At 45.6% G+C, this 27,766-nt stretch overlaps 1 protein-coding gene across 2 annotated transcripts in view; it reads left to right on the top strand.

Annotated features, from left to right (window-relative positions):
• Plxnc1 (plexin C1) overlaps positions 1-27,766 on the top strand; it is a 154,710-nt gene that overhangs the window by 114,684 nt on the left and 12,260 nt on the right. For both annotated transcript variants that reach the window (XM_076920039.1, XM_076920040.1), the window contains exons 21-23: positions 3,446-3,592; positions 17,382-17,559; positions 19,953-20,056. In XM_076920039.1, coding sequence (XP_076776154.1) covers positions 3,446-3,592; positions 17,382-17,559; positions 19,953-20,056 — 429 coding nt within the window. The remainder of the gene's footprint in view (positions 1-3,445; positions 3,593-17,381; positions 17,560-19,952; positions 20,057-27,766) is intronic.

Genomic DNA, 27,766 nt, shown 5'->3' with positions numbered 1-27,766 from the left:
ATCGTTTCTTGGCATGTTACCTGTGGAGTTGACAAAAGATGAATGTTGCTGGGCTGTTTTGAAGCCCAGATGAACAGGCGTATGCTGTTACCCAGCACTGAGTAAGAGCCCCATAAATATTGGCTATTATTATAAAATATTAAAATGAAAATCAGGGTGTTTCTGTTGAACATGGTCTTTGTTCAGCTCTCTGAGGCCCTGGGATGGAAAGCTCTTATCCATCTTTAATTTCACCAGCCATCCAGATTCCGGCAAAACGGCATAATTGTGTATTTGCAGCTAGTTTCAAAATCTAATTAAGCCCTGAATAAGATACACTGTTATGCCACAGGTTTTAACAGGATTGCTTGAGTTGAGATCCACAAGCAGCGCTTTAAATTAGGCTGGGCCCAGTTTAATGTTTAATGCAATCTTAAGAGTAGATATGCAACATTTAAAAAAAAATTTTTTTTACTGACTTTCCCCACTCCCTAGGCAATGGCCATTTATTAAGATTAATGAAATCTGCCTTCTTTTCTGTTTACTTGGTATATGTCATCAGCTCTGGGGATGCCTCAAGTGGTTATTTCTGGGGAAAGCTGCTTTTGTGCCTCACTGTGGCTGGGTGGGTGGCAGCTGGGGCACACAGCTTCCAGACCCTCTCCCAGGTTCCCAGGTCTTAGTCCTCAGCTGACCCTAAGTCAAATGCCCTGAATGGCGTCCACCAATTTCTTCTCTAAAAACTCTGTCAAGGAATTCCTGTAGCTGATGTATATAAACAACCCTTTGAGGAAACAGAAAGCAAATGCTGACCCTGAGGTTTTGTTGAAAACAGTAAAGCTCGCTTGCTATCTGTGTCCATTTCCCAGCGCCCGAACACATCCAGCTGCCTGAGTCACTGGGGTTATCGTGTTCACCGTGGGCTTTGTGTTGTTCTGTTGTTTGTCTCTGGTTTGGTGTCCATACACTGGTAAAGCCTCTGGTTTGAAATTCACTCCCAGCTCTTCCCTACACAGAACTCACAGGAGCTGCTCTTAGGCATGAAAGGGGAGACGTGTTCAGAAAAATCTGGGCTCCAAGCCCAAGCAGCCCCCTTGAGCAAAGCATTCTGGGTCAAGATTTCTTCTCTGTGCTGATTCAAGAGTGTGTGGAACACTAGGTGGTGAGGGGGGAGCAGCACAGTGCCCAAGAGGAAGTGGCATCCAGCCAGTCCTGGGCGGGGCTTTCACTTTCAGTGGAAGAATCCCTTTAGTGATCAGGGGGCTGGGGGGAGGGTGCTTCCTCTTGCCCTTCTCATTGGTGCTAAGCATGTAGCAACCTTCAGGTAAGATCCCTCTCCAGACTCCAAGGCCTGGTGGGGACAGTAATGGCAACTGACACCTATTAAGCGCTGCTGTTCGCTATACATTAGACATCTGGCCAAGAGCTTGGATTATCTTATCTCATTTAACCCTTAATGGTCTGTAGAGGTAAGTGCATTTATGGCCATTTTGCCTATCAGGGCTCAAGACAGACAGAGTAGATGTAATTCTGTAGATCTGAGGGGAGCATGGAAGATGCCAGCCTCTGAATGAGCTTTTGTGAGCTGACAGTCAGCTCTGGCCTGTCATCTAAAGAGAGAAGACATGTCCCCCAACAGATGAGACATACTAAACCTTTTGTTAGTTGATGACAAAGAAGTCTTGTGGCCTGGTGGTCCTCTAGGCTGGCCACACATCAGTGTCTCTGGAAATGGTCTTAACCTGCCTCTGTCTGCTACAGAAATCCAGGTAGGATAGGTATCTATTCGGCACAGGGTGGGAAGTAGGCACAAAAGTCCTTAGGGAGAACCTCAAAAGATGCTGGAGGTGATAGCTAGGGTTAGAACTGTGGGCCTGAGAGGCAGTGGGAAGCCAGATGTCACCAGCTCAATTTTGTGAATTGTGGAAAATCCTGACTCGAGAGCCCTTCCTTGAGCCAGTGTTTCTCTGCCTAGCCCCGGGGGTCCTGGCTGGCCTCTGTGTCAACCAATGTGGCCAACCCAGTCCCCACACAAGGGCCCTTGGTGTGTCTCTTTCTTCCATGTGTAAGAAAGGCAGAAGTGAGGCTCTTAGGTTTGTAGTCTTAGGTTTGTAGTCACCCAAGGGGGGTGGACAGAAAGCAGATTATGAACCATGAAATAAAGGAAGTTTCTTATGAGAACGAAATGTCAGGTACTGGTCCCCTTGCCCCACCTTGGAAACTTCTGAACATTCCCCTCTGTCCTGCATCAGGGGCAACTCAGAGAGTTGTCAGCAGAGGCGGGAGAAGCAAAGAGAGTCAGGGAGGAAATGGACCAGGAGAAGTAGAGGGTGGCAGGAGACCAGGGGAGGGAACTGTGCTTGGAGGAAGTACAAAGGAAACGCGCGGTGGGGGGGGGGGGTAGGCCCCAAAGGGCTGTGGGTAATCCTCCTGTTCACAGGAAATCAGAAAGAGAGAGCCAGAGGAATGCTCCTTTCAAAGCTGAGTTTGAGTTAGTTAGCTCTGCAGATGAACTTGGTAACATGGGCCTCAACTGGAGCCACATAGCTACTTTTTTTCATCCTTACTAAGGCACTCTGGCTTGAGCAGAGCCCCTCCCCCTCCGCCTACAGGCCTAATGTCCATGGATCCTGGAAACCTCATTATTTAGGGGGAACCGAAACTGCCCCAAGGCTGCATGCCTCAGAAGATGGGGGGGGGGGGCCAGAATATACCTGAACTGCCCAATGTTCCTTTGAACATTAGTGGCTTCAAATTTGGGCCACTAGCCCCCCCTCCCCCCATTCAGTGGACCGGGTTCACAAGAGAGGGCTGGAGACAGGAGCCCTCGGACCAATCTTAGAGGTTCAGGGAAGGCAGTACCCCCTATCTGACTGGCGAACTGTGCAGGAGGTGTCTGAATGGTAAGGGACAAGGGCTGGCACATGGGCAGGACACAGGCTACAAACAGCTGAAGTGGAAGCCACTTCCATCACTAAAAGCAGTTTAACACTGACGGTCCACCCTCCTCAGCAAATGTTTAAAACATTCTTGCCCGAGTCCCTGTTGCCAAGACTAACTGTGAAGCACTTTTTTTTTTTTTTTTTTTTTATTGTCGCTTATTTTTGGTTTGCAATTAAACGGGAATGTAAACAAGGTTATAACTCTACCTCCATGAACTGTTCTAAGCCCTGGCCTACTGATGAGCGCGCACACACACACACACACACACACACACACACACACGTCTGCCAGACAAGAGCTTAAACATGCAATTATGAGGGGCCTCCTGGATACCTCCCATAGTGTTGGGGTGGGGCGGGGCTTATGCACATGCATAGTGTGCATGAAGTAGTATCCTGGGTGACGTGATACATATTTTCAGGGGCTTTGCATTTTGATTATTAGAGAATACTGCTGCCTGTCACTCACAGTACGACCATGGGCTTCATAGAAAGGTAACTGCTGCTTCTGTATCTTTTCCAAGGAGACTGTTGGAGAGCCATTCTATTTGCTGGTGACGACTCTGAACCAGAAAATAAATAAGGGTCCCGTGGACGTGATCACCTGCAAAGCGCTGTACACCCTCAATGAAGACTGGCTGCTCTGGCAGGTTCCTGAATTCAGCACCGTGGTAAGTTTGTCTAAAACATTCCATCCAGACCCAGAGGGCAGGGGGAAGTAGGTGGGTCCTCCTGACTGTGGGACACCCCCCCCCCCATCTACTTAATTAAAAGCAGTAGTTGATAAAATATTAACACGTGTTCGCATAATAGATTTTAATTCCTTGGGTTGGGGAGGAAAGCGTTTGTGACGACACCTAGGGTACTCGTCAATTTCCAAAGATTTTAATATCAGGATTGCTTATAGCTTTTAGCGTCGTCCAAGGAAATGCAAAATGCTCCCTATTCAGCACTTACAAGTGCAATCAGAATTTCTCAAATGGCTCTGCTTGGGGGAAGACAATGTGTGAAGAGATATTTCAACCAAATTGAGACCGTCTCATTTTAGAACGATAACACAAGACGAACTTCGCTGTGTTCCCCCACGCAACGTGACAACATGAGACGTCTCCCTTTCTTTCCATGGGTTAGTTACACATGTTTGCTGTCGCTTAATGTACTGTGATCTCATAGATATTTTTAGAGGATGCTGTAGATCACTCCAGGAGGATGAAGGGCTAGGCTGCCTGAGAGTTTCAACTACCAAGAGGGCTTCCTTTTAACTTGTTCCAGCTCCAGCCACCCTCAGTCACCCCAGAGAAGGAGACAGTGCTTTGAGGCCTTTCAAGAGTTTTGTGGCAGAAGCCCTTCATGGAAAAAAATCTTCTGTACTTCAGGAGCTTTCTAAGATTTTCCATTATCGTTGGCTTGGGGAAGGGCTCTGTTGCTTTGGTTTGATTTTTAGCTCTATGGAGACTCTAGGCTTCTTTACCATCTCATTAGTGGACAGGGAAGAAGTAGATTCCAGTGGGCTTCGGGAATTGTTCTCTGGAGAGCTAAGACTCCTGTGGCTTTGCTCCGGGTGGCGAGTCCTGTGGTATCATTCTAGAAGAATTCACTCCCTAATTGAAGAAGGCACCACTCTGCTGTGGACCATATTATGATTATGTCATGGCTGTGGGTGGGGAGGAGCCAGTCAGTAGATCCGCTGTTTCCAGTTTCTCTCATCCGTATGTCACATCCCCGTTAAAGATGACTGTGTTCTCAGCAGCCATGCCAGAGGCAGGAGGATGTACCGAGAGGGAGCGTGGCTCAGTGTTCTGGCTCCTGTGGACAACTGCCAGCACCTCCGGGGTAGGGCAGTGGTTCTCAGGCTTTAGCATGGTGTCACTGTGGCCTGGACAGTGTTAAACACCAATTGTTAGGTGACCCTAGAGGCGAGTCTAGGGTATGTGTTAGGATTTTCATTTCTTTAAATTTACCTTTTATAACATCTATTTATTTTTATTTGATGTATGTGCGTGTCTGCCTGTATGTATCTATATTTGCCATGTGGGGGCTGGGAACTCAACCTACGTCCTCTGCAAGACAAGCCAGTGCTCTTAACCACTGAGCCATTTTTCTAGCCCAAAGATTTACTTATTTTTAATTATGTGTGTGTGTGTGTGTGTCTGTGTGTGTGTGTGCATGCATGAATATAGGTATATATCTGAGACTAGAGGCATCAGATTCCTCCAGAGACGGAGTTCTAGGTGGTTGTGAGCAACCCAACAAGAGTGCTAGAAACTGAGCATGGGTCCTCTTTGAGAACAGTGCATGCCCTTAACCACTGAGCCCTCCAGCCTTAGTATGTGCATTTTAACATGCCCCTCAGGCACCACTTGAGAACTGTTGGCATAGGGGTTAGGAGGCTGGGTTCTGGAGCCAGGCGGGTTTGAACTGTGCTGCTGCCACTGGCTAGCTGTGTGACACTGAGTGACTCTCTCCACTTGCCATGCCTCCTCAGTCTCCCCAAATTTAAAATAAAGATAATAATCATGTCTGCTCATCACTTGGGGGGGGGCGTTATAAAGATTAAAAGAGTATACAACACACCGGTACTCACATGTAGATGCGTGCATGTCAGCGCACACACGCACTTGGAATCGTGTGTGTTCACATACGCACAGACATGCATGTGCATATACAGGAACAGGCAAACACAAAGGGGAGATAACCACATGGGGAGCCCCAGTTCATGCTTTACTGCTGCCCCTCTCACCCTGCCCTGTGGTCTTTCTTGCTGCTCGTCCACCAAGCCCAAAGCAGAATGTGGCCCAAAATGAAGGCAGGGAGAGGCCGGCACTATGCCCTTGGCATTCTAGAACTATGAAGTCAATCAATCCTTTCCCTATACAAATCACCCAGCTTCGGGTGAAGCCAGTGGGGTTTTTTTTTTTTATAACAGAAAACAGCCCTCACAGGATCCTTAAGGAGAAATGGTCACAAGTGAGTGTAGATTTGGGGGATCCAGCAAGATTTCTTGAAGAAGAAAGGAGGTGGACTGGGCAGGTGTGGGGTGGGGGGTGGAGGATGGGGGGTGTGGGATGGGGGAGAAGTCAGCTGCCTGGAACAGCTCTTGAGGCTATAGTTCTCCAGTGCTTTACATCTGGGTACTTTCTCTCCCTTTCATTTGGAAGCGTTATTTATCTCACAGTCAATTAGGACCATGTGTTTCTGATTCGTGAGGACTCAACTCATCATCAAAATGTTACTTGATGTTGAAGAAATTCATGTCGACTCTTGAATTCTCCCCCACCCCCCAACCCCCCAGAGCCTCTGAGGGAAATGCAATGGAAAATTAAACCTATGCACTGTCCCTCTCTGATTCATCTGTGGTGGATAGGGTGGAGATCGGCAGAGAGGTGGACCCAGCTCCTGGAGCCTTTGCCTTTAAGAACGATTTGAAAAAAAAAAAAAAAAAAAAAGCGCCTTTTGCTGGACCTGCTCCAACCTCTCTTTCACGGTGGCTGATTATACTAGAAAGCTAGAGAGAAGGCACATGATCCAGTCTAAGCTTGTGTGACAAAAAACGTTACCCGAAGGTCAATATGAAAAATTTAAGCGTTTTCATTTCCTCTCATACAAGTTCTCCCAGCCTGAACCATCCTGTTTCTTCTTCCCTTCCTTTCCTGCCCCCTCCCTCTTTCTCCACTTCCCTTCCCCCACCCTCCCAGGCTGCATTCCTGGTGGCTCTCAAAACCTTGCTTTGCTACATTTGCCTGAGGTGGTTTATGTAATTGGAATCCAAGGTGTTGTGAACAAACTGGAACGTGTGTGTGTGTGTGTGTGTGTGTGTGTGTGTGCTATCAAGGAACATTAGAAAGCTCTAGAAGAGTCACGGGAGCAACTTGAAATAGAAGAAGCTGGTGCCATGGCAGGACCCCCTTGGAGAAAAAGCCCATTTGGATGCATTGCTCAGAAACAGCGCCTCACACAACAAACTCTGAGTTAGGTTTCGCACCTCCTGGGTTAGAATGTTTTCTCTCTGAGGTGTAGGGTGTTTTCTAGAACATAGAGACACGCTGCCAGTTTCTCCTATTTAAAACCATTATACTACCAAACCGTTCTGGGAAGTCAGGCGTCCTTCAGCACACACATCTTGAGAGCATAATGCCTCTGACTTGCCTTCACTAAGCCCTTCATAACCACCCTGGCTCTAGTATCTGGTGGCCCAGGCTGGCATCTGCCAAGTCAAATGGCTCCAATCTCAGTCCACTCTTGGATGCTTAGTGGGGAAGGCTTATCCCCATAGGACACCCTAGACTTCCTTTAATGTGTGGAGAGATGCCTTAAAGGTAAAGGGTTTACTGTACAAGCCTGATGACACGAGTTCAAGTCTCCAATACCCGTGTTAACATTAGTCGCTGTGGCGTACCTGTAACCCCAGGGCTAGGGATGAAAACTTTCCTTTAGATCCGGGTTCAGAAAAGGATACTGTCTCCAAAAACAAGATGAAGAGGGTGAAGAGGTGATGCAGAAAGACTTCATGCTGGCAAGATGGCTCAGCTGCTAACTGAGCTTGCTGCTAAGCCTGGCAACCTGGCTTCAGTCCTTGGGACCCACATGGTAGAAGGGCGGGGCCTGTCCCTGCAAGTCAGTCTCTGCCCTCCACATGCACACATAAATTAATAAATAATTGTAATTTCAGTTCAGAGTCATCCACATAACAAGTTCCAGGCCAGTCTAGATTATTACATGAGATCCTGACTGAAAGAGAAGCAGAAGAGAAGACTGCTAACCTCTGACCTCCACACAGTCCCTCACACATGTGTGACATGCATGTGTACACCACACACACCCATTCAAGAGTTCAGAGTTGACAGCCAGAAGTGGGAGCAAAACCTATTGATCCTCTGTTCCCCCCCCCCCACACACACACACAGCAAAATTGAGAGCTTGCTAAATAGTGTTTTGGGTGAGCACCTGGCCCTCGCCCACTCTCCTGTAAGTTGAGAGCATGGTTGTAGAGCAGAGGGCTTGCAACTTGGAGGAGTTCAGTTCCAGGAAAGTATACCACATGGGAGAAGGGACATTTGCCTCAGCTTCAAGAGGAGATGAGAAAAACCAATAACTCGTAACAGGCGTGCTGAATTAGCAGGAGAAGTTTGACTTGTAATCAAAGTTAAGCGAGAAATGGTTTTTTGAACTCTTAAACCCAGGAAATGAGCCTGCCAGTCTGCTGTATCGGAGAGATAGCATCTTGGCACCCTGGGAAACAGAGTTCCGACAAACACATTATTACACTCTTTCTCATATCTATACGAAAGTCTTTAAGATTATTAGAAATTCTTGACAAAGCCCAGGGACACGCCTGCAGAAACGCTAATGCTTCTGTTGTGATTTGCGGAAGGTTCGGCCTGCTCCCCAGTGGTTACCGTTTGGGGACAGGCATGTTTACTGCAACATTCTCTATCTAACACCACACTGGCTACACATGGCAGGAGTTTCTGTGTGTTCTCCTTACCTCTCTCAAACCCCTTCCGTTCCATTTTAGCTTGTCCTTGCAGAAGATCCATTATCCCCGTAATTAAACAACCCACTGTCCCGATTAAGCCATTCTCTGTTACTTCAATTACATCCCATTGTTCATTAAGCCCTGATGTTTGCACTTCAGCAATCTTGTTTTTAATACTCCTAGCATTTGTGGAGAAACAGTAAAGTTAATTAACAATTCTTAAGCTCTTTTTTTTTCTTTCTACCATAGTGCAAATCATTTCCATTATGACTTGAGATAATACTGAAACCGTTACTAGCTTCATAGTTAGCTTCCTGATCAAAGAGTGAAACCATTATTCATAATCGTGTTAGGTAAGTCGTTCCCTGGTCGATGGCAAGCTGTGGAAAATGAAAAATTAACTTTAAATGAGTGCTTTCAGTGCCGCTCCTCTTCGTGGTCTTTCTCTTCATGCCTATCCTTTTGGAATTAGAGGAATAATTGAGTTATCTCAGTACAAAAGTATTTAATTTTCATTTCGGTGGTTCAAGTTAATTCTTCTTCATTATTTATATCTCTTTACAAAATAGTTGCTTTGACTATGGGCAACACTCTGAACACATCCCATATCATCTGAGCTGGGAAGTTAAGCAGAGGCAGGCCTGGTCACTATCTGAATAGGAGAGTGGTATTGTAAAGCATGGTAGAAACAAAATTAATTTTCTAGGTTTGTCTTTTTGGTTTTGTCATTTTCCGTTTGAAGATGGTGATCTGATATATATATATATCAGAAATTATTGGTCAATAGCCTGGGGCCAAATGATGCCCCTTGACTGTTTTTATGAATAAAGCTTTATTGGAACATAGCTCTGTGTATTTATTTCTGTATTATGCCTGGTTGGCTCTTGGCTAACAATGGCAGGAAGTGTTAACTAGTTGCACCAAAGACCATATAAACCTCAAAGCCTTAAATATTTTCTAACGGATCCTCTCTGTAGATAATTTGCCAGCTCTTAAACTGACACCTGAAGGAGGGGTGGAATCTAGAATCTTCCCGCTAACCTGAAAGTACTTGGCAAAGTATCCACAAATCTTTGTTTTCTCCATTCTAGGATGTGCAAGTGTTGTAAGTTTAGAGAAACTGGTCACAGAAACACAGTGGGGACATTGTCTTCACCACCTTGTCTTGTTCAGAGGACAAAAGGCTTTCTTCCACACGTCTCTGCCCACTGTAATTCTGTTAGAGCAGAAACCCTAGATGGGGGCTGTCTGTCCTTGATTCGACAAGGAGAGGGGACTGGACATGGTGGAAGGCGGGTGAACACAGGGTTAGGGAGACAGTTGAAGGCAGGGAAGGCTTACGCAGGGCTGAGCGGACAACTTTTGAAGCCGCTTGGACTGCTGGCTACACAGAACAATCTGTAGCCTTTCTGAGTTTAGTACATGAAGAAGACTTTCCTCTTGACTTTCATTCGGCTCTGAAATGGAAGTAGAACTATATTTTATAGCTTTTATTGAATGAGAACAATTATTGCTCAAAGACCATTTACGACAAAGTTGCTGGTTTGTAAAACACTTCCTTTACAATGACTTTATAGGAATTATCAGTAAGGATGCAGATACATCCAGCCCTTGTTAGCCAAGGATATGTCAGAGGAACTAACCAGGTGACATAGACCTCTCCTGGGACAGGGCTCTCTCCATATCCAGTTCATCCCTTTCCCTAAGAAGCCTCAGTTTTTCTGTTTCCTCAAGACCTCAAACTTGAGAGAACCACTAGCTAAGTAAGAATGTAGTTATTTGCCCATGTGCTGTGGGGCTAGGGTCCAAGACTTGGGGTTTAGTCTCTGATAGTCCTAGGTATGAAACTGGTCACAGTCTATCACTGTGTGACTTTGGGCAAGTCACCACCTGTCAGCCTATTTGTTCATCTATGAATAGTTGGTGATAAAAGTCTAACGTTTTAGTTTTTTGTAGGTAACCTTTCTGACTCGTGTTAAAGTCAGAAAATTATGTATATAAAACACCCAGCTGCTATTCCTGGTACAGAGGAAGTGGCCATTCTTTGTGACAGTTTTTTTTTTCTTGTCACCTTTAAGGTACACTAAAGGGATGTCTCTTCTGTGGTCCTTCCAGTTGTTTATTTGTTGATGATGGGTGAGGCAGGAGAGCCAGGTTAGCCAGCTCTGTCATCATGATAAACACATCTGAAGTACCCATGTGTTGTGTTAGCTCTGTATAGGTTACATGTGTCTCCTGTGTCTGGTCACAGACAACCAAATGATAGATAATACCCTGATAGGTAGGGGAGGAGTTGGTAAACTCAGGAGGAGGTAAACCTGAACAACTACCTAAAAGAGACTGACGTGAGGCATGCTGGGAAAAGGCCAGCCATTTTGATCCAGTCCTCTCCTGTGCACTGTGAGTCTCCAGATGGCCATGCCTGCCTGATGGCTTTCTTCTGTATACAGCTATTAGGAAGCAGTGCAGCTGTGTAGAACAGAGGTCCAGATGCCTGAGACCAAGCAGCAGAAAGACTGATTTCTCCTCAGTGTGAAGGGCCAGAATGGGCAGCCCTGCTCTGGGATGCCTGCAGGTAACTTCTTGGAATGAGGTGTCTGCTTCCTCAGCCTCTTTCCAATTGCCACAGCAGGACCCCAGCAGGGCTACACAAGAAAGAACAGATGGTCACCAGCTGTCTTGCAAGGACATCTCCCAAGGGTTGCCACATAACACATCCATTTAAAGTCATTGACCAGAATGTGGTCATGTGGCCACATCCAACAGCGGAGACAGGACAATGCCCAGAGACTCTGCAAGCTATACACAGTGGTGCTGATCCATACATGATTCCAGAGGATGCATAGTGCATGGTTTGATGCCAAGCCAGAGTCAAAAGGTCAAGCCTCCTCTAGTGCCCAGTGTGTGCCCACCCATTGTCTACTGATGGAGAACCTCAGCAGGGTAGAGTGACTACCCTCAGCAAGGAGAACACCATGCCTAGCCTCCTGGTATTTCAGTGGGAGTCTGGACATAGTCAAGTGTGACCCTATCAGATCTGTAATCTGGGACAAGCTTCTAGACCTCAGTGTATCTCCCCGGCTCCATCTGTTAAACCAGGCTAATAATAGTCCCTCACCTCACAGAGCTGCGAGGATTCGATGAAATTAGCAGATTCATTGCCGCTGGGATGTGGTAAGTGTTCGATAAGTGCCGGCTATTGTTATTATTATTAGAAACTCCATCCTTACCACTCCCTTCCCTTAAAAATAGCACAGGGCTTCTCCCTCGCAGCAGGTGGTGGTTTGGGGGAAGGTAGAGGTGGACCAGGAAGATTTCCTGCTGTCTCTCTCACTCTAAGGAGATTGAATTCTTTTTCTCCACTTCTTGGTCTGGTCTCTTGACTTAAGATTGAAGCCTGCTGCCCACCAGTCTGCTAAGTCTGGTAGCTGAGACTCTTCCTGTCCAGAGGCCTTCCTCACCTCCTTTCCAGACCTATTCAAATGCAACCTCCTCCCCAAAGCCTCCCCCAAGTTCTTTTCCTGTGAATGCCCCCCTCAAGAACCCTCCAATCACCGCGCTTGTTTCCACTTGGCCGTATTATTTATTAGTCAGGGCTCTCTGGAACAGAGATATCAACCTGAGGGTTATGACTCCTTTGGGGTAGCATATCAAATATTCTGCATATCAGATATTTACATCATGATTCATAACGGTAGCAAAATTACAGTTATGAAGCAGCAACTGGATAATGTTATGGCTGGGGGATTACCATGACATGAGGAACTGTATTAAAGGGTCACCACATTAGGAAGGTTGAGAACCACTGCCTAGATGAACAGAACTGATGCAATAAGTGTATATCAAGAGAAGGTTGATTCAATAGCTTATGTGACATAGTCTGGGTAATCCAGCAGCAGCTGTCCTCCCACTGCTTATCTCTCCAGTAAGCTGCTCAGTCCAGAAGGCTGGATGTGTCAGCAGTCCCCGCTTGCTGCTAAATGCCTGGGGGGAGTCCCGGAAAGCGATTGTTCTTCACTGTGCATCAGAAGTCAGAAGAAACCGAGTTCTATCAGCAGAGCGGGTAGTGATGGCAGCCGCAGAGTAGATGAGCTTACCAATAAGACATGAAGGCAGTGAAGCAAAAAGCAAAGGTGTTTCCTAGGACCTCCTTTATCTGGGCTGTCACTTAAAGGTGCTGCCCACATGTGGGGTGAGCCTTCCTCTTCAGATAAAAAAACAAACAAACAAAACAAAAAAAACCAAATCCCTCCTAGGTATGCCAAGATGTGTCTCTTTTAATTCATCCTGGATGCGGTCAGGCTGACAGTCAAGATTAACCATCTATCACACTCACCAGACCCAGTCTTAGAACTTATGTTTGTCTCACAGTTAGCCTACTTTATCAGTGCTTCCAACTGGATATGTGCTGAGGCGAATGGTATCATCTACAATGCCCTACACTAATGGACACACAATAAATGTGTCTGTGAATGACTCTGGCTACCATTAAAAATTGGCAAAGCGAGGGGCACTAGTTTGGGTACATTCAGCTCCAAGTTAGAGAAAATGGGACCAATGAGACCTGAAACTCAGACTGGAGGCCAGTGCTGTCCACACCTAAGGAACAGCTATATGCTCAGCCATCTTCAACAGAATCCAGGATCACCATCTCTGGCTCCTCTTGGCCATGGCTTTGTACTTAAAAGATGGCTGTCATAGCTTTCCCCTACCCCCCGCCCCCAACCTTTTGCTGTTGTTGTTGTTGTTGGGATAGAGTCTTTTTTCTGTATCCCTGTCCAGAGCTTAGTCACATGACTGCTCCCTGGTGGAGGAGGACAGGGAGCTGCCACCAAGGCCATTCCTCTACCCTGATTGGGTTTTTTGCTGCTCATGGCTGTCGGTTAGGTTAACACCAACCACAAATGATACCTCAGCATCACTGGTATTTTGTGCCAAGGAAGTGAGGGGCCAATAGAGGGAAAGAATGTGCTTCAAAGGACCGGCCTTTTGTGGTGGTCAGAAAAGGAGCTATAGATCCGATGGAATTGGCCCAGACTAAATGATCCAATTAGCCTTCCATTCTCCTGGCATGCCTGCATGCAAGGGATTCTCTGAGTGCGTATGTCCTGAGGTGACAGGTATGTCTCCCATACCTGTTGTGGGTCACCTGAGAACATGTTTTAAGCAATCCCCAACACCAAGGAGCACACAGAGGAGGGGCTGCACAGGTGATACATCCACTCTGGAGATGACACCATTGGGCATTGGCCAAAGATCAACCCTTTCATGCCCATACTCTGAGGCGATGAGGACAATGACTTCTCCCCAGCATAGAAGAGAGGCTCAGGTGGATGTCTCTGCTCTGGGTGGGAGTTTTAAGACTCGGGCCAGCCCTAAGGGGGCCTCCACTCACATTCTAGGAAACTACTGTCTGAGCACGAAGTATTGCCAGCATGAAAAATGAACACAAATCAATTTGTGTCTGGATTTACTCTCAGAATTCCCTGTGGACTCTGTAAAATGCCTTTTTACCTCTTTTCCACCCATCTAACTGTGGAGGCAGTGGCAGATTTACATCAGTTTACATGCAGTTAAGGTATTTTTTTCCTTTTGGTTATGTTTTTAAGTACATTTATTGCCTATAAAGAGGTGTTATTGTTAAAGACAATGGTGCCCTTTAGGTAGCAACAGAATGTTATTTTGTAAATGCCAATAAAACTATTTCATGATCCAGGATGGCTGAGGCTCTGATTAAAAGGTGTTTTCCATTCATATTTATTTTGGAAGCCTTTGATAGCATCACTCTCGACATGAAGAGCCACGGGTAAAGATACAGCGACCTGGCCACAGGAACAGAATTTATTCCCAAATGCGCTTCCTAACTCTCCCAGGGTATGCTAAGGCTCTATTAAAGACCTTGATTATAGCTGGTGTAGGAAATGGTTCCTGGAGGTTAGGAGAGGTCCTGGGAGCCCATCAGAGCCCTGTGAAGATGGGTCAGAGCTTAGAAGGGACATCCTGGCTCAGTGAACCCTGACACCAGCTCAGTAGGTATACAAAGTACACATTATGTTCAGACTTAGAAACTCTGTCCCTGGAGCAATTAACCTCTCTGTGCCTCAGTTTCCTCACTCTAAAGTGGGGATTGGAACAGCAATATAATCACCTTTGCCTGGTGGGTTAAAAGAGTCAAAGAAGTATGCCATAGGGCTGGGGGCTAGTGTTTAGCATGCTCCTCACGTTGAGTTTGAGTTAAACACCCTTCCCCCATTAAAAAATGGCATGTCTTGAAATGCATTTGGCAGTTCTATACCAAGAGGACCTAATGTCTGTAAAGAAGAAAGAGAAAGTGAGAAAGAGGGCTTGAGTATGAGTTTGCCGTGTTGGATCTTCTAGATGTCTAGCCTGCAGTCGTCCCGCTCACCTGGTACCCCTGTTTTCTCCTTTGCCTGGTGTTTTCTGTTTTTCATTCCTGAGTGGAAAGGCATTTTGAACCCCTTGCTTGTGGCTGCATTGCCCAGAACACAGTTTTTTTAGAGAGTGGACAAATGTGACTTCATTTTAGAATAAGAACTTATTTGGAGCACATTGAGACTACTGGTCAACCTCCAAAGTGCAGATTCTACTCACTTCCCTGTTTAAATCATTTGGCTAGGTCTGCACTAAAGTGACTATTGTATCATAAATGAGATTGCAGGGGGATGAATATTGTCTTGGGTGTTATATATAGCAAAAGGCCATAGGCTGGGTAGCCTGTAAATACCCAAGTTCCTAAAGACAGAGTAGTTAAGAATCTGTTCCTTGTCAAGTTCAATGTGTGATGAGCACCGCTTTCTCACTGACAGTGCCTCATTCTCTGTCTTGGGGAAGCCCTATTGAGTTTCACTGAAATTGCTGCCTCCTGAAGCTTCTGTGACAAAAAGCCATAATGACCATATGTATGTAAAATCCTGGCTAGCCAAAAAGTACTCAGGACAGAGCACCATGTGACAATGAGGTCTAGAACTCTATGTGGTAACCCAGAGCAAGGTCTTCCCTTTAATGCTGCCTGTGTTGAAATCCTAGATCCTAAGGTGAAAGTGCTTAGAGAGGGAACTTTTGGGTAATTGATGAAGGCAAAGGCCTCATTGGTGTCCTTAAAACTGCTGTGCCCCCATAATGAGACATGCAGCATCTAAGAAACTTACAGTGGGGACACCGTTGCTAAAGAATGCATGGCTCTGAGAACCTGCCCAGAGTTTTAGATGTCTTATGACCTTGTGGCGGTCTGTGAGCCATATGCCCTGAGTACGAGTCAACCAGTCATGATTCTAAGGGTGGTGCCTATTCATCATCAGGTACTATCAGAAGTCAGTTTCCATCATTCACTTGCTGCAAGTGAGAAATAGAGACCCAGAGAAGTGAGTCAGTTGGCTAGTGGTGGGCTAGGATTAAAGCCAGGAGCTCACATGGTTCCTTTTGTGGGTAGGGTCTTCCTTCTGAAACACTATGCATGCAGTCAGTCACCCTGGACGGCGTGGACTGAGTCTCTGCATCTAGATGAAAGTACACTGACCTAATGCTACAGTGGTGATGATATCAACTGGACAAGTCATTACCATCATTATCCTTTAGCTCTGCAGCACTCCTGGCAGCTGTCTCCTTGACCTCTGTATTAGAAGGCAGATGCTGTTAGAATGGAATTCAGAGTCTCATGAATGCTAGGCAAGCTCTCTCTACCACTGACCCAGCCCTCCCCACCCCCACCCCATGCCCATATGCACTTCAGGTAACCATAAGGATATCTGTTTTCTCTTCCTTTCAAATTTTCTCTTACAAACTTTATTAATAAAAACTTCCAAATGAAAACACCACATACCCAAATTAGCCAGACCTAAAATCTGTACACCACAGTGAACTTCTATGCAATTAGAACTGTTTTTCTTTTCTTTCTGGACCCACGATTTGAGCCTTTCAAACTCCCTCATTAAGCCAGGCCCCCAAACATCAAAAAATGATGCATTTCACACTGTACTCAAGTCCCCCAACTCACTGATAACTGTGCCAAGGGATCTGGACCATGTTATGCTACTTACCAAATCCTCTTTGCTCACTCAGAATCAACCCATCCTCCCGAGCATCTGTAGCCAGTAAAACTTGGAGGGTTTTTTTTTTTCTTTCTTTCTTTTCTTTTCTTTTCTTTTCTTTTCTTTTCTTTTCTTTTTTTTTTTTTATTTTTAGATCTGTGTATTTGTTCTTAGGCAAAGTAAACTTGAAATTGCTCTTAGGTTATTTTTCAGAATATTCCCTGGTTCTATGTTTTCATACGTACACAAAGACTTCCTTCCCCCATTAGTTAAATTTTGAGGTTTTGCCGCACTGGGAGACCAGTAACTGACACAACGCAAGCAAAGGCTCGGAATGTAATTAATGCAGGAATAATAGTGCAGGGTGGGGAATCTCGGTATTTTAATGAGGACTGAGAAACATCTGACTGCAGATGTTGAAAGTGGAAGGGGAGATGAATGTTGCCATAATTAATGCTGCATAGTAAGCAGCGTCCTCTTTGGTGTGATCAATACTGGGACCTCTTAACCTTTCCTGTCACCTGGACCATCACTTCTGGGACTCTGTGGTTCTGTTAATAAAAAAGATAATCACCAGTCTGTGCTCATTTGCTGTGGAATCTTTCCAAGTCTATCTGTCTGTCTGTCTGTCTGTCTGTCTGTCTGTCTTTTAGGATGAAATTAGAAATCACCGGGGTTTTTTTTTGCAGATTTTTATGTGTGTATATGTTTTCCTCTCCAATATATTTATTCAATGCTTGCTCTGTAATGAGTGTTTTAACTTTCTGTTTTCCCTTCCATTATCACTGCTAAGGATGGATTATAGAGAAAAGATGAAAGTAGTATAATGTGATCCGCTGTTCGCTAATGTGCTGTCAGAGGCATGCATGCCTCTTAGGAATGCCTTTCAGACTGTAGTTACCTAATAGACTTGGGAACCTGTTTGTATTCTTGCAGGCATTAAACGTCGTCTTTGAAAAAATCCCAGAGAACGAGAGTGCAGATGTCTGTCGGAATATTTCAGTCAACGTTCTTGACTGTGATACCATAGGCCAAGCCAAAGAAAAGATTTTCCAAGCCTTCCTAAGCAAAAATGGTTCTCCATACGGACTCCAGCTCAATGAGATTGGGCTTGGTAAGTTTTCCTCCTACTTTCTTTCTGTTTGGTGACAATTATATGGCCCGAATTGTTCCCAGAGACCACGTCTGGGGACCCAAGAACTGTTTGGTTCTCTTTTGAGCTTCTTGATTCTTTCTAGGAAGCATCATCCTTCTGAGAGACCTTTTTTTTTTTTTTTTTTTTTTTTTTAAAATACTGTATTTGCAAATCAATGTGATTGTGACCCAGGGACCACATAGAATCACCCTGCATCAAGAAGGACAGAAAGGTGCAAAGCCTGTGCCCTCCTGGATGTGTTGTACTTCACACTGCATTTGATTTGTTTGTTGTGATAGGGAGCGTGTCATTAGTGGGCGGCTCAGCCGCAGTGTTTTAACTCCAGCCTGCTGGAAAGGTCATCTTTCTCTCTGCTAATAGCATCCTGCATTAAGTGTATTCTTCGTCCTCCCCCAACACGAAGCAGCATCTGCTGCGAATTCATTTGTGGGCTCTATTGGTATATTGCAAAGGAGAGCATATGTGTGAGCAAGCTAGCAGGGCTCCGTTTCTCTCAAATGTTCATCAACATTTTAAAGTTGAGCTCAGCGCAACCCTCCCAAGAGACTGCTGTGGGATTTTAGAACAGATAACGGGACAGGAAGGAAGAGTCGAATTGTGGCAGTGACAGACAGCGTGACAAGGTTCATCTCCCCTTCATGTACAGTTGTAGGCCTCCATGAAGCAGGCAATTAAAATCCTCCCCCACCAATCAAACCTCCTGCTAAAACCATTGAGAAAAGCCTGGAGGCAGGCCTGGGAAATTTGGGGGAGGCCATGCAAATGTGTATAGCAACTTCAATGCCTGCTTCGAAGAAAGCAGGTTGCTTAGACACCGCTCTATGCCAGGGCCGTTTCCTTGCATGGCCTGGAGTACACAGCAGCTTAGAGAGTTTGGCTCCTTTGCTTAGATAGAAGCAGAAGGGGCAGCCCCATCTAGGGGACTGATGCCTGACCCAAACCATCAGCTTCCTTGACTTGAATATTACCTTGCAAGTGTGTGGCTCTGACCGCAAAGAACATGGGCACACTGAGCGTAATAACCACAGGGAAACAGCCCAGCAGTGTTCTCTTTGCCACAGGAAAGTCCATAGCAGAGTCTTCAAGGTCCTTTTGGGTTTGTACCAACCGGTGTCCCAACCCCAACCAGGAAGCTGGGAGGCAAGGGTAGAACAAACTGGTGGCACTGTGTTCAGATGGACAGAAAGCATTTATGCAGAATGTTACCACCTAGGAATTGGAAATAGCAGGGCCTAGCCTAACTGGGAAAGACTTGTCATCTAAGACGGCAGAGTCATTTGGGTTGTGCAGAAGTTGTCTTGTGGATTGTTACAGAGTCATTGTCACCAGATTGAGGAGTGACAGGGAGAGATGAGAGAGGGTCTCACTGTTGCAGCCCTAGCCGACCTAGAACTCACTACTGAATGCAGGCTAACCTTGAACCTGTGATGATCCTCCTGCCTCAGCCTCCTGAATGGTGCGCTTACAGGCATGAGCTACTTATTACCACATCTGGCTATTGCTAGATTTAAAGAAGAAAAAACCTAATTATATTTTTGTTTATCATGTGTGCGCATATATATGCGCTTACATTTGTGGAGACAGAAGACAACCGTGAGTGTTGGTTCTTGCCTTCTACCATGTGAGTCCTGGGAACAGAACTCAGATTTTCATGTTGAGAGGCAGGTATCTTTACCAACTGAATCATCTCCCCAGCCTCCATTGCTAGGTTTTCAAAAAAAAAAAAAAAAAAAAAAAAGGAAGTCCAGATTTGAGAGAGAGAGAGAGAGAGAGAGAGAGAGAGAGAGAGAGAGAGAGAGAGATAGATCCAGATATTTACATGTTGCTAAATTGTTGATAGTAACATAACAAGTCATAAAATACTGCATGAATTCAAGAAAATACAACACTTCTCTGTGGCTCCCTTCTGACTATAATGGCCGTAGTGTGCTAGTTGGGTTAATGTCTTAGTAAACAGGAACTCCCAGGAACCATGGAGAAAAGAGCTCACGCTGTGCTCCATGAATGAACACGCACATGGACTGGCAATACTGGAGGTAGTCTTTGAAGGTTCGAATCCTTCCGATGATGGATGACTGTCTTCTGGGTCTCCACTCCCAGGCTTCACTCAGAGTAATGTTTCAGGAACAGTGGTCTGAAATATTAGGTCCTAGACACAGCCCAAAGCTTTTTGTCTGGCTGGCTGTCTCCACGCCTTCCAACAAAGCTACCCCGCATCATTCAAGCTTAACGTTATTAATACATTATTAAACATTATTAATAATAATTGTAAGAGTGACTAGGTAGCCCTTTAAAAAACAAAACAGAACTGTGATTTTAGAAGGGAACCAAATGCCTCTCCCTCTTTTCAGAGCTTCAGGTGGGAACACGACAGAAAGAACTCCTGGACATTGACAGTTCCTCTGTGATTCTTGAAGATGGAATAACCAAGCTAAACACCATTGGCCACTATGAGGTAAGACCAAGACAGCCCCACCCACTCCTTCCTTACCCACAGTCCTTCCTGGACTGGGTAACTCAAGGACTAGGAAAGCCCTTTAAAAACAAAACTAAGACTCGCTATTTCTGAGTGGTTTGCAGGTTGCCTATTTCCGAGAGACATGCTTTCCTTCTCTGCTCATTCAGATGAGCCCAGACTTTCCTGTGTCTCGTAATGTCCCCATCACATGCAACCCCTCGTCACAAGGAGCATCACACCATCTGAGTCTCCATCTTGCCATTTTAGATCAGAGACTTTGCCCTGGCAAGGCCCTTGTGCAGTGTGTTCTTAGGAAAACTGTGGGTGAATTATCACATATGCATGTCAAGTGTACCAGTGCCAAGCAGAGTAGAACCCTCAGCCTCCCCTCTCTCCCCTGTGCTGACCTCGTGACCTTTTGTGCAGAGGCCTTGTCTCAGGAAGTTCTAAATGTCCTGTTGGTTTGGACTATTCACTGATGCCCCCTTCAGCCCCTTGACTCACATGCTGGGTGAACACTGAAATCAGTGAAGTGTGCTCATGTCTTCTCAAGAGAACTGAATGCCCCAGGCCTGTATGTGACATGACAGGAACCAGGGGAAGTTCCTGAAAATAGAGACTTTGGGATTCATTCAGCAGTGCTGGTCCAGGTCTTTGTTGAGTGTCTGTTACGTGCTAAGAACTGGGGCTGTAGGGGAGAGGAAGGAAAGATAACACCTTATGACACAATAGTGCTGTAGATTGGAGTTTCACAGGAGGCTTCCTATGGAAGCCATAGCTGAGCTGAGTCTGAAGGATGGTGCTGGGCTATGGCTGTCGGCACTTCTAGCAGGGGAGAGAGAGCAGGCATGTTGGATGGAGTAGCTTTCAGCCTGGCCAGAACCCAGGGAGGAACTGTGCTAGCCTGAGAACCTGCTGGGTGACATGGTGACTCAGCTTTTCTGATTTCTGGTTAGTCCCATCCTGCAGCAGTCCTGTGAGGGAGGGGCCATTGTTTAACCTACTTTACAGATGGGTGGAGACCGGGGGTCTGTCTCTTAACCAGCCCCTTGGGTCTTCATCTTCTTAGTTTCTATCTCAAGGACAGTGTGGGGCATCAGAGGGCCTAAATTTGTGTCTCAGAAAGTGATTGTGATAGACAGGAAATAGGAAGACCCATTAGAAACTGTGGGAAAACTTCCAGTGAGGAACAAGATTGTGCAGAAGAGCACAGTATCCCTAGATAGGGGGTACTGTGAGTGGTCACAGGGGCTCAGAAGGCCGGCACTGTAGTCCTTCTAGATGGAAATGGGGGTGGGTCCAAGATGGCACTCAGGAGGGGAACTTGCTCTCTTTCTGAGAGGAGAAGCTGGAGTCAGAGTAGCTACTTCATGGTCCCAAAGCACCTGGGTTGACTTTGGGCTTTGCCAGGCTTCACCTTCATCCTGTTTGCACTCAAGACCATACCTGAACAGGTATCTGGAGAGTTAGGAGCAGGAAGCATTCCCATCCTTGCATTTTGTCTTGCCAGTGGGGCCCTGTGGCTACTTCTGGAGATTTGACAGAGACTTATGACCTCCTCCCATGTAAGTCCTCTCCAGTTCAAGTTTCCTGACCCAGAAGCACCTGGCCAAGCCCAGAATCCTTGGCTCAGAGGGGAGGGGGGGAGGTTGTGACAATTCCCACAGTTTTCTCAGGGTGTGTTCTTGGGCAGCAATAGTCCCAAGGGATGTAAGTGGGTGAGAGTTCTGAGAGGGGTCTTAGTACATCACTGTGCATTCAGGGCTTTCGACTGTCTCCTCTCCATGAGTCTGGGTGGCAAGTTGGTGTGGTTGTCCAAAGTCATCCAGGTGTTGCTGTCCCTTGTTGGTGTTCTTGACTGGAGTATTGGCCTTGCTCCAATTAGTCTCCCCTGCCCTATCTCTGCTTCTCCTTCTCCCCAACCATATGGCATTGGGTGGGACCTGAGGAAGGGGGTGGCCAATTATTACTCCTAATAGGGACAGACAGGCTAGGTCATCCCCACAGAGAAAACAGAAGCACACAGCCGTCTGCAAGACACAGGCAGCCTGTCAGGAGAGATGAAGCATCACTCTTCCTGGAGACATCTCTCGTACTAGACACCTATCTGCTTAAGGATGATAATGAAATTAATCCAGCCTGTAGTCACTTCCCGTCCTGATGATTTATTGGCCTCATAACCCAGTGTTGCTGCCTGGTGGTAATAAATGACAAGACCAGGACATGAGAGCTTAACGGATTCTGCTTATGTTTGGAAAGATAAGCTGCAAGGCAAATAAATGCAGAGCGCTTGAAGGGACCCAGGGAGGTTGGCCGGCCATGCTCCCTAAAGCCGGGACAGTCCAAAGGCCTGCTTTCCTGAGGACTGAGCTGAAGGAAGGCATCCACCCCACCTCTGGCTGCCTGAGGCTGCACTTGATTTTAATAGGACCTCTACAGACTTGAAATTTGGGATAAATTGGGAGGGCTGGGCTGACGTTCGCTTTTGCCCTTTCGTTAAAGAAAACCATTTGTAAGTACTTGCTTTTCCCTCCAAAGAGACAAGATGGTAATTATCACTCTTATTCATTTACCAAAGCACCCTAGTTTGAGTCACTGTATGTGCTTGAAAGGAAAAAAAAAAAAAAACAAACTATATTTCATTTAAAAATAGGGTCTAATTCAGAGTTCTAAGTGATTCAGACTTACCTCCCCCAATTAGTCCAAATTAGTTAGGCTTTAAAGTTAATCGTCAGTGACGGCCAGTCCCTCCTTCTGTCTAAACAGAGTCTCTGCTGAAGTGTAAGGCCCAGCTTGTTGTACCTCATTTTGTGTGGGCAACAATGGGGTGTGGCAAGTCTCTACTTGACCTTTGCTCTGAGAATACTCGGGGGTCAGAGAGTACAGAATATAGGGTTGGGTGCCATCCCTAGAGCTCCAAGATGCTGCTGCTGCTCCTGCTGCTGCTCTGTCTGCATGGTTTCCAGTCCATCTCCCAGCATTTTGATAACTGCCTTCTATAGCAGCAGCAGTGGTGGCCAGCACTCAGCCTTGTCCACAGTGCCGGGCTCCACTGATACCCTAGCCAGATGCCAGAAGTATTATTTCTCTTCATTCCCATGAGATGCATGCAGAGGCCAGCAAACCTCTGCTCCAGTGTTGTTTCATCTTGTGCAGGAAAAGGATTGTGAGCCATTGTCTTTATAAACACATGCAACCTGCAACATCTTTCTCTCTATAATTAAACACTCACAAACTGGCTCTGGCTCTGGGTGTTTGCTATGAAGGGTATCTTACTGGTAGCATCAGGGTAGACTGTGGAGGCATGCTTGCAGGCTAGGTGTCCTTCCTCTTTCCTTTGGCACCCCCTGTGACCTTTTTCTGGGCCACATTTGTCACACCCTGCCATTGGGTCGCACGGGAGCTGCAAGTCAGGTGTCTGTCGGGACAGGAAGTTTTCTCTACCGATCACACATCTTGTTCTGAGCTGTGAGTTTTGAGGAGGGAGAAAAGATGACAAACCACTAAGTAGTTGAAGAACATTGTGTGCTAGTGAACAAGTAGTCACTGCTGACACCAAAATTGCCATTTGGAGGACATTTACAGTTCTCAGAAATGTTTCAGATTATGTGTGAGGTAAGAGCATGGTCCTTCTGGAGATGTTTCATCTCAGCTCTGAAATAAAAAGATTGGACTACCCCAGAAAGGCCCCTTTAGATGTTGGTTTATTTAATCAACAAAGACACTGCTGCTATTCCACATACTGATCTAGGAGGGGCTTTGCCAACAGCAGCAACTTTGGTCCTCTTTACTACCCCATGAATTGAATACTGTCATTTATATTCAAGGCTGGGGAGGATAAGAAACTTGGCCATATTCATTTGGCTTCTCTTGACACTCCAAGGTCATCAGCTGATAAAAAGAATTTCCCTCTCAAAGCATGGCTCTGCTTAAGACCAATGAACAACATTGCTGTTGTTTCTGAGTGGGGATTTTAGCCCATCTCCTGATCCAGCCAGGCTTCCTGGCTGGAGAGCTGGGCTTGATCTATGAAATGGTCTGGTAGTAAGCGTTCTCTGATGCCGACAGAAAAGGTTCACTTCTCTTGAAGCCCTGTGATGAATCTCATGGCTCCTGGGACAAGACTCTGTTTCAGTGAACAGGCTTTCACAGAGTGGTTCTGAGGAATGAAAGATACCAGAGAAGTTTTCCCTGAAGTAATTTGTATTGATCGCTGTGCTTTTTGGATTATTTTCCTTAAATTCAGATCGCGTTCATCATTTTCCGTAAAACTCAGAGGCATAATTCCATAAATTAAAAAAAAAAAAAGCCGAGCCATATGAATTTGCTAATGGTTGATCATTTTTACCTATACAAATAACATTTTTTTGAAGATTGACTTTTATTCTTTATGCTTATGTAAGTACACATGTGTGCAGCTGACTTCAGAGGCCAGAGAAGGGGTATCAGATCCCTCTGAGTTGGAGTTATACGTGGTTGTGAGCCAACTAGTGTGTGTGGAGAACCAAACTTGGGTCTGTTGGAGGAGCATCAGTGCTCTTAACCACTAAGCTGTCCCCACAAATAACATGTTTTTAGAATCTTTTTTTCTTATTTATGTATTTATGTATTCATTCATTCATTTTATGTCTATGCATGTTCTATCTGCATATATGCCTGCATGCCAGAAGAGGGTATTAGATTCTAGTATAGAAGGTTGTGAGCTGGGGCAGGAGAGATGGCTCAGTGGTTAAGACCACTGATTGCTCTTCCAGGGGTTCTGAGTTCAATTCCCACCAACCATGTGGTGTATTACAACCATCTACAGTGGGATCTAATGCCCTCTTCTGGTGTGTCTGAAGACAGTTATAGTGTACTCATATAAAACAAACAAATAATTTTTTTTTTTTTTTAAAAAGATGGTTGTGAGCTACCATGTGCTTGCTGGGAATTGAACTCGGGACCTCTGAAAAAGCAGCAGACAGTGCTCTTAACCACTGAGCCATCTCCCCAGCCAATAAACAACATTTTTATATGATTAAGTATGTTTGCATTTTGTCTCTAGAAAATCTATCTTTATAGGATAATCTATAACCTATGACATAAAGACAGCATCTTGCCATCAAGATATCTCATTTATGCACAGATTTATTTTAGAGGTGACTTTATTAGCTTTTGTTTTAAACAAGGGCTTCTTATGTAGCCCAAACTGGCTTCCAGCTCCATATGTTCAAGCTGAGCTCTTGAGCCTCCCGTTTCCTTAGCCTAAGGAAGGATTATAGGTATTTACCACCACACCTAGTATGCACAGTGTTGGGATCAAACTCAGGGCTCCGTGCATGCTAGGCTAGCACCCTAACAGCTGAGCTCGTCCCAGGCGTGGCTTTAAATTGCTAACATAGGTTCATCTCATCCCTATGTGGCCACAACTTGTAATTCTGATGATGAGAAAGTCTGTACTTAACTTCTGTCACATTCTAGGCTGGTATCACTAGGGAGGATTTCATTTGAAATTGCCATGTACACCTACCTAGTCTGCCCTGAGCTGGAAACATAGTCCTACTGTAGATCTATCTAGTGGCATTAATCTTTCCTTGATTTAATTTGGTTTCCATCCCTAAAGTCAGGGCCCAGATGATGTTGCATGCCTCACAGAAGGACAAGTGGATGGATGCGGCACTCTGGGAAGTGGTTAGAGCTTCTGGGATGCAACAAGCAGCCGCTGTGGCTTTAACTCTTTGGATCCCACGGCACTTTTGAAAAAGGCATTTCTGGCCACAACTTGGCAGCAGCTGGCTTGAGAATAGAAATCAGAAACCTTCCGCTTCCCCCAAACATCTGCAAATTATTTTCCTGTCCTTATAACAGTGTTAAAGCATCACATGGGGTTGAAATGTTCCAGCCCTAGAGCAGCTGTGAAAGTCAGAGACATGCTCACGCACATCCAACTCACCCACTAATAAAATGCTTTTTACACCAGCTCTTGGAAGATAATTTTTGGAGCAAAAATCTCCTTGATACAAGCTTCGTCTACATTATCTTAATGCCTGAGCACAGTGCCAGCAGCCGAGCATTGCCAGCTCCCGAAAAGACATTTGAACTTTTGGCAGCATTCCTTATCAGAAGGCCCATCCATGGTGTTTGTGATTATAGAGGAAGGGTGCTTGCTTTTGGCAAAACAAAGCGTCTGACAGTAGCGAAGTATTGGCTCAACACTCAACAGGATCCATTTGGGATTCATTCTTTGACAATTACCCAGAATGAATCACCAGCTTCCTTTTATAAAAGGATATTTATTGGCTTAGAATCAGTACATCCAGCTCTTGGTGGGGAGGGATTTTGTTAACTGTGTTCACACATTCTTAGAAGCGTGGTGTATGAGTTCTGCTAAGGGGATGCCTGCACAGGGCGTTTCTTTTAATTGCATCAAATATGGAGGAGAATTGAGAAATCAGTCAGAAAACAATGAATGAATGACTCAAGGAGAAAGAAGAGGATGCTTGGTAATAATGGCAGCCCAAGAGCTCAGTGAGAATTAAGAACACTTGCTGGAGTCGCTTTGAGGCCTGATGGTGTAGCTAGTTCTCCCCAGACTCCCCCTCTTCCTACAAGATGTCCTGAACACTGGCAGTGGGAGGCTTCTAGCCTAAACTTAGCAGCTGGCTGGACACAGCTGGCTAGACAGCTGTGTCTGAGGCCTCTGGAGAGCTGCCTCTTCCTCTGTGGGTGTCACCTGAAGGAGACTGTGTTTAATCCTGTGGTACTTAGCAGGAAGGCCTGTACATTTTGATAACCAACGTGCAGCAAGCCAAAGAGCAATTCTAAGACCCCCCCCCCTTTTTTTTTTCCAAACCAGGCAAGGCCAGGTCCAAAATTGTATTAGGGTTTTAAAGTCGAGAGGAAAGTCACTTAGCTGATAGGATTCAAAGTGACAGTTGCTCTTCAGGCCACAGCTGAAGGGAGGTAGGGTTGGTCCCTGATTTGCGTCCTCTCTGCCATGCTTTGTCTTATCCTGTGGACCACCAGCCCATCCTTCGGAACCATTTCTTCTTAACTCCTGCCTGCCCTTTTGTATCTTAGCATCTGTGTTTTCCTCTGCCTGAAGGTAACTTCTGCACTAGCCATTTCTAAGGACTTAGCTGGTTATGCAAGAAAGACCTCGGAGGACCTCTGGCCCAGGGATCCTTGTTTCTAAAAGGCCTTAAAGTGAGGGTGTTGGACTTCATCTCTAGGGGAGGCCACACAGAGGCATGGCATTAGCTCGATTGCAAGATAAAAGCATTTATCATCAACCTATCCAGGTAAAACCCGAAGTGATTTTTGACAGAACTATACTGAGTTAGTTTATGTTCCTCAAAGCTCACATTTAGAGAGAAGAATGTAGCTTGGTGATTAAAAACAAAAACCAAAACTTGCTAAGCAAGCACAGAGCCCTGGGTTCAGTCCCCAATACCAGGATACATAGGGAAAAAAAAAAAAAAAAAACCCAAACTCACTTGTTTAGAATGTGGGACTCAGTGGTTTTAGGTATAATCACAGAGCTGTGCACCATACTGCCTGACTTTAGAATATTTCATCACTTTTAAGAGAAACTCAGTACTATTCAGTCTTCTCTATAACTCCCATTTTAAACAGACCACTAGCAGTCGATATAAATTGGCCTGTTCTGGGCATTCATTCTAAATGACTGAGCTCACACATGTGATCTTGTAACTGACTTGTTTCAGT

The sequence above is a fragment of the Arvicanthis niloticus genome, chromosome 22 (assembly GCF_011762505.2).
Source record: "Arvicanthis niloticus isolate mArvNil1 chromosome 22, mArvNil1.pat.X, whole genome shotgun sequence".
NCBI lineage: Eukaryota > Metazoa > Chordata > Mammalia > Rodentia > Muridae > Arvicanthis > Arvicanthis niloticus.
This window is presented reverse-complemented; position numbering and strand designations above follow the sequence as displayed.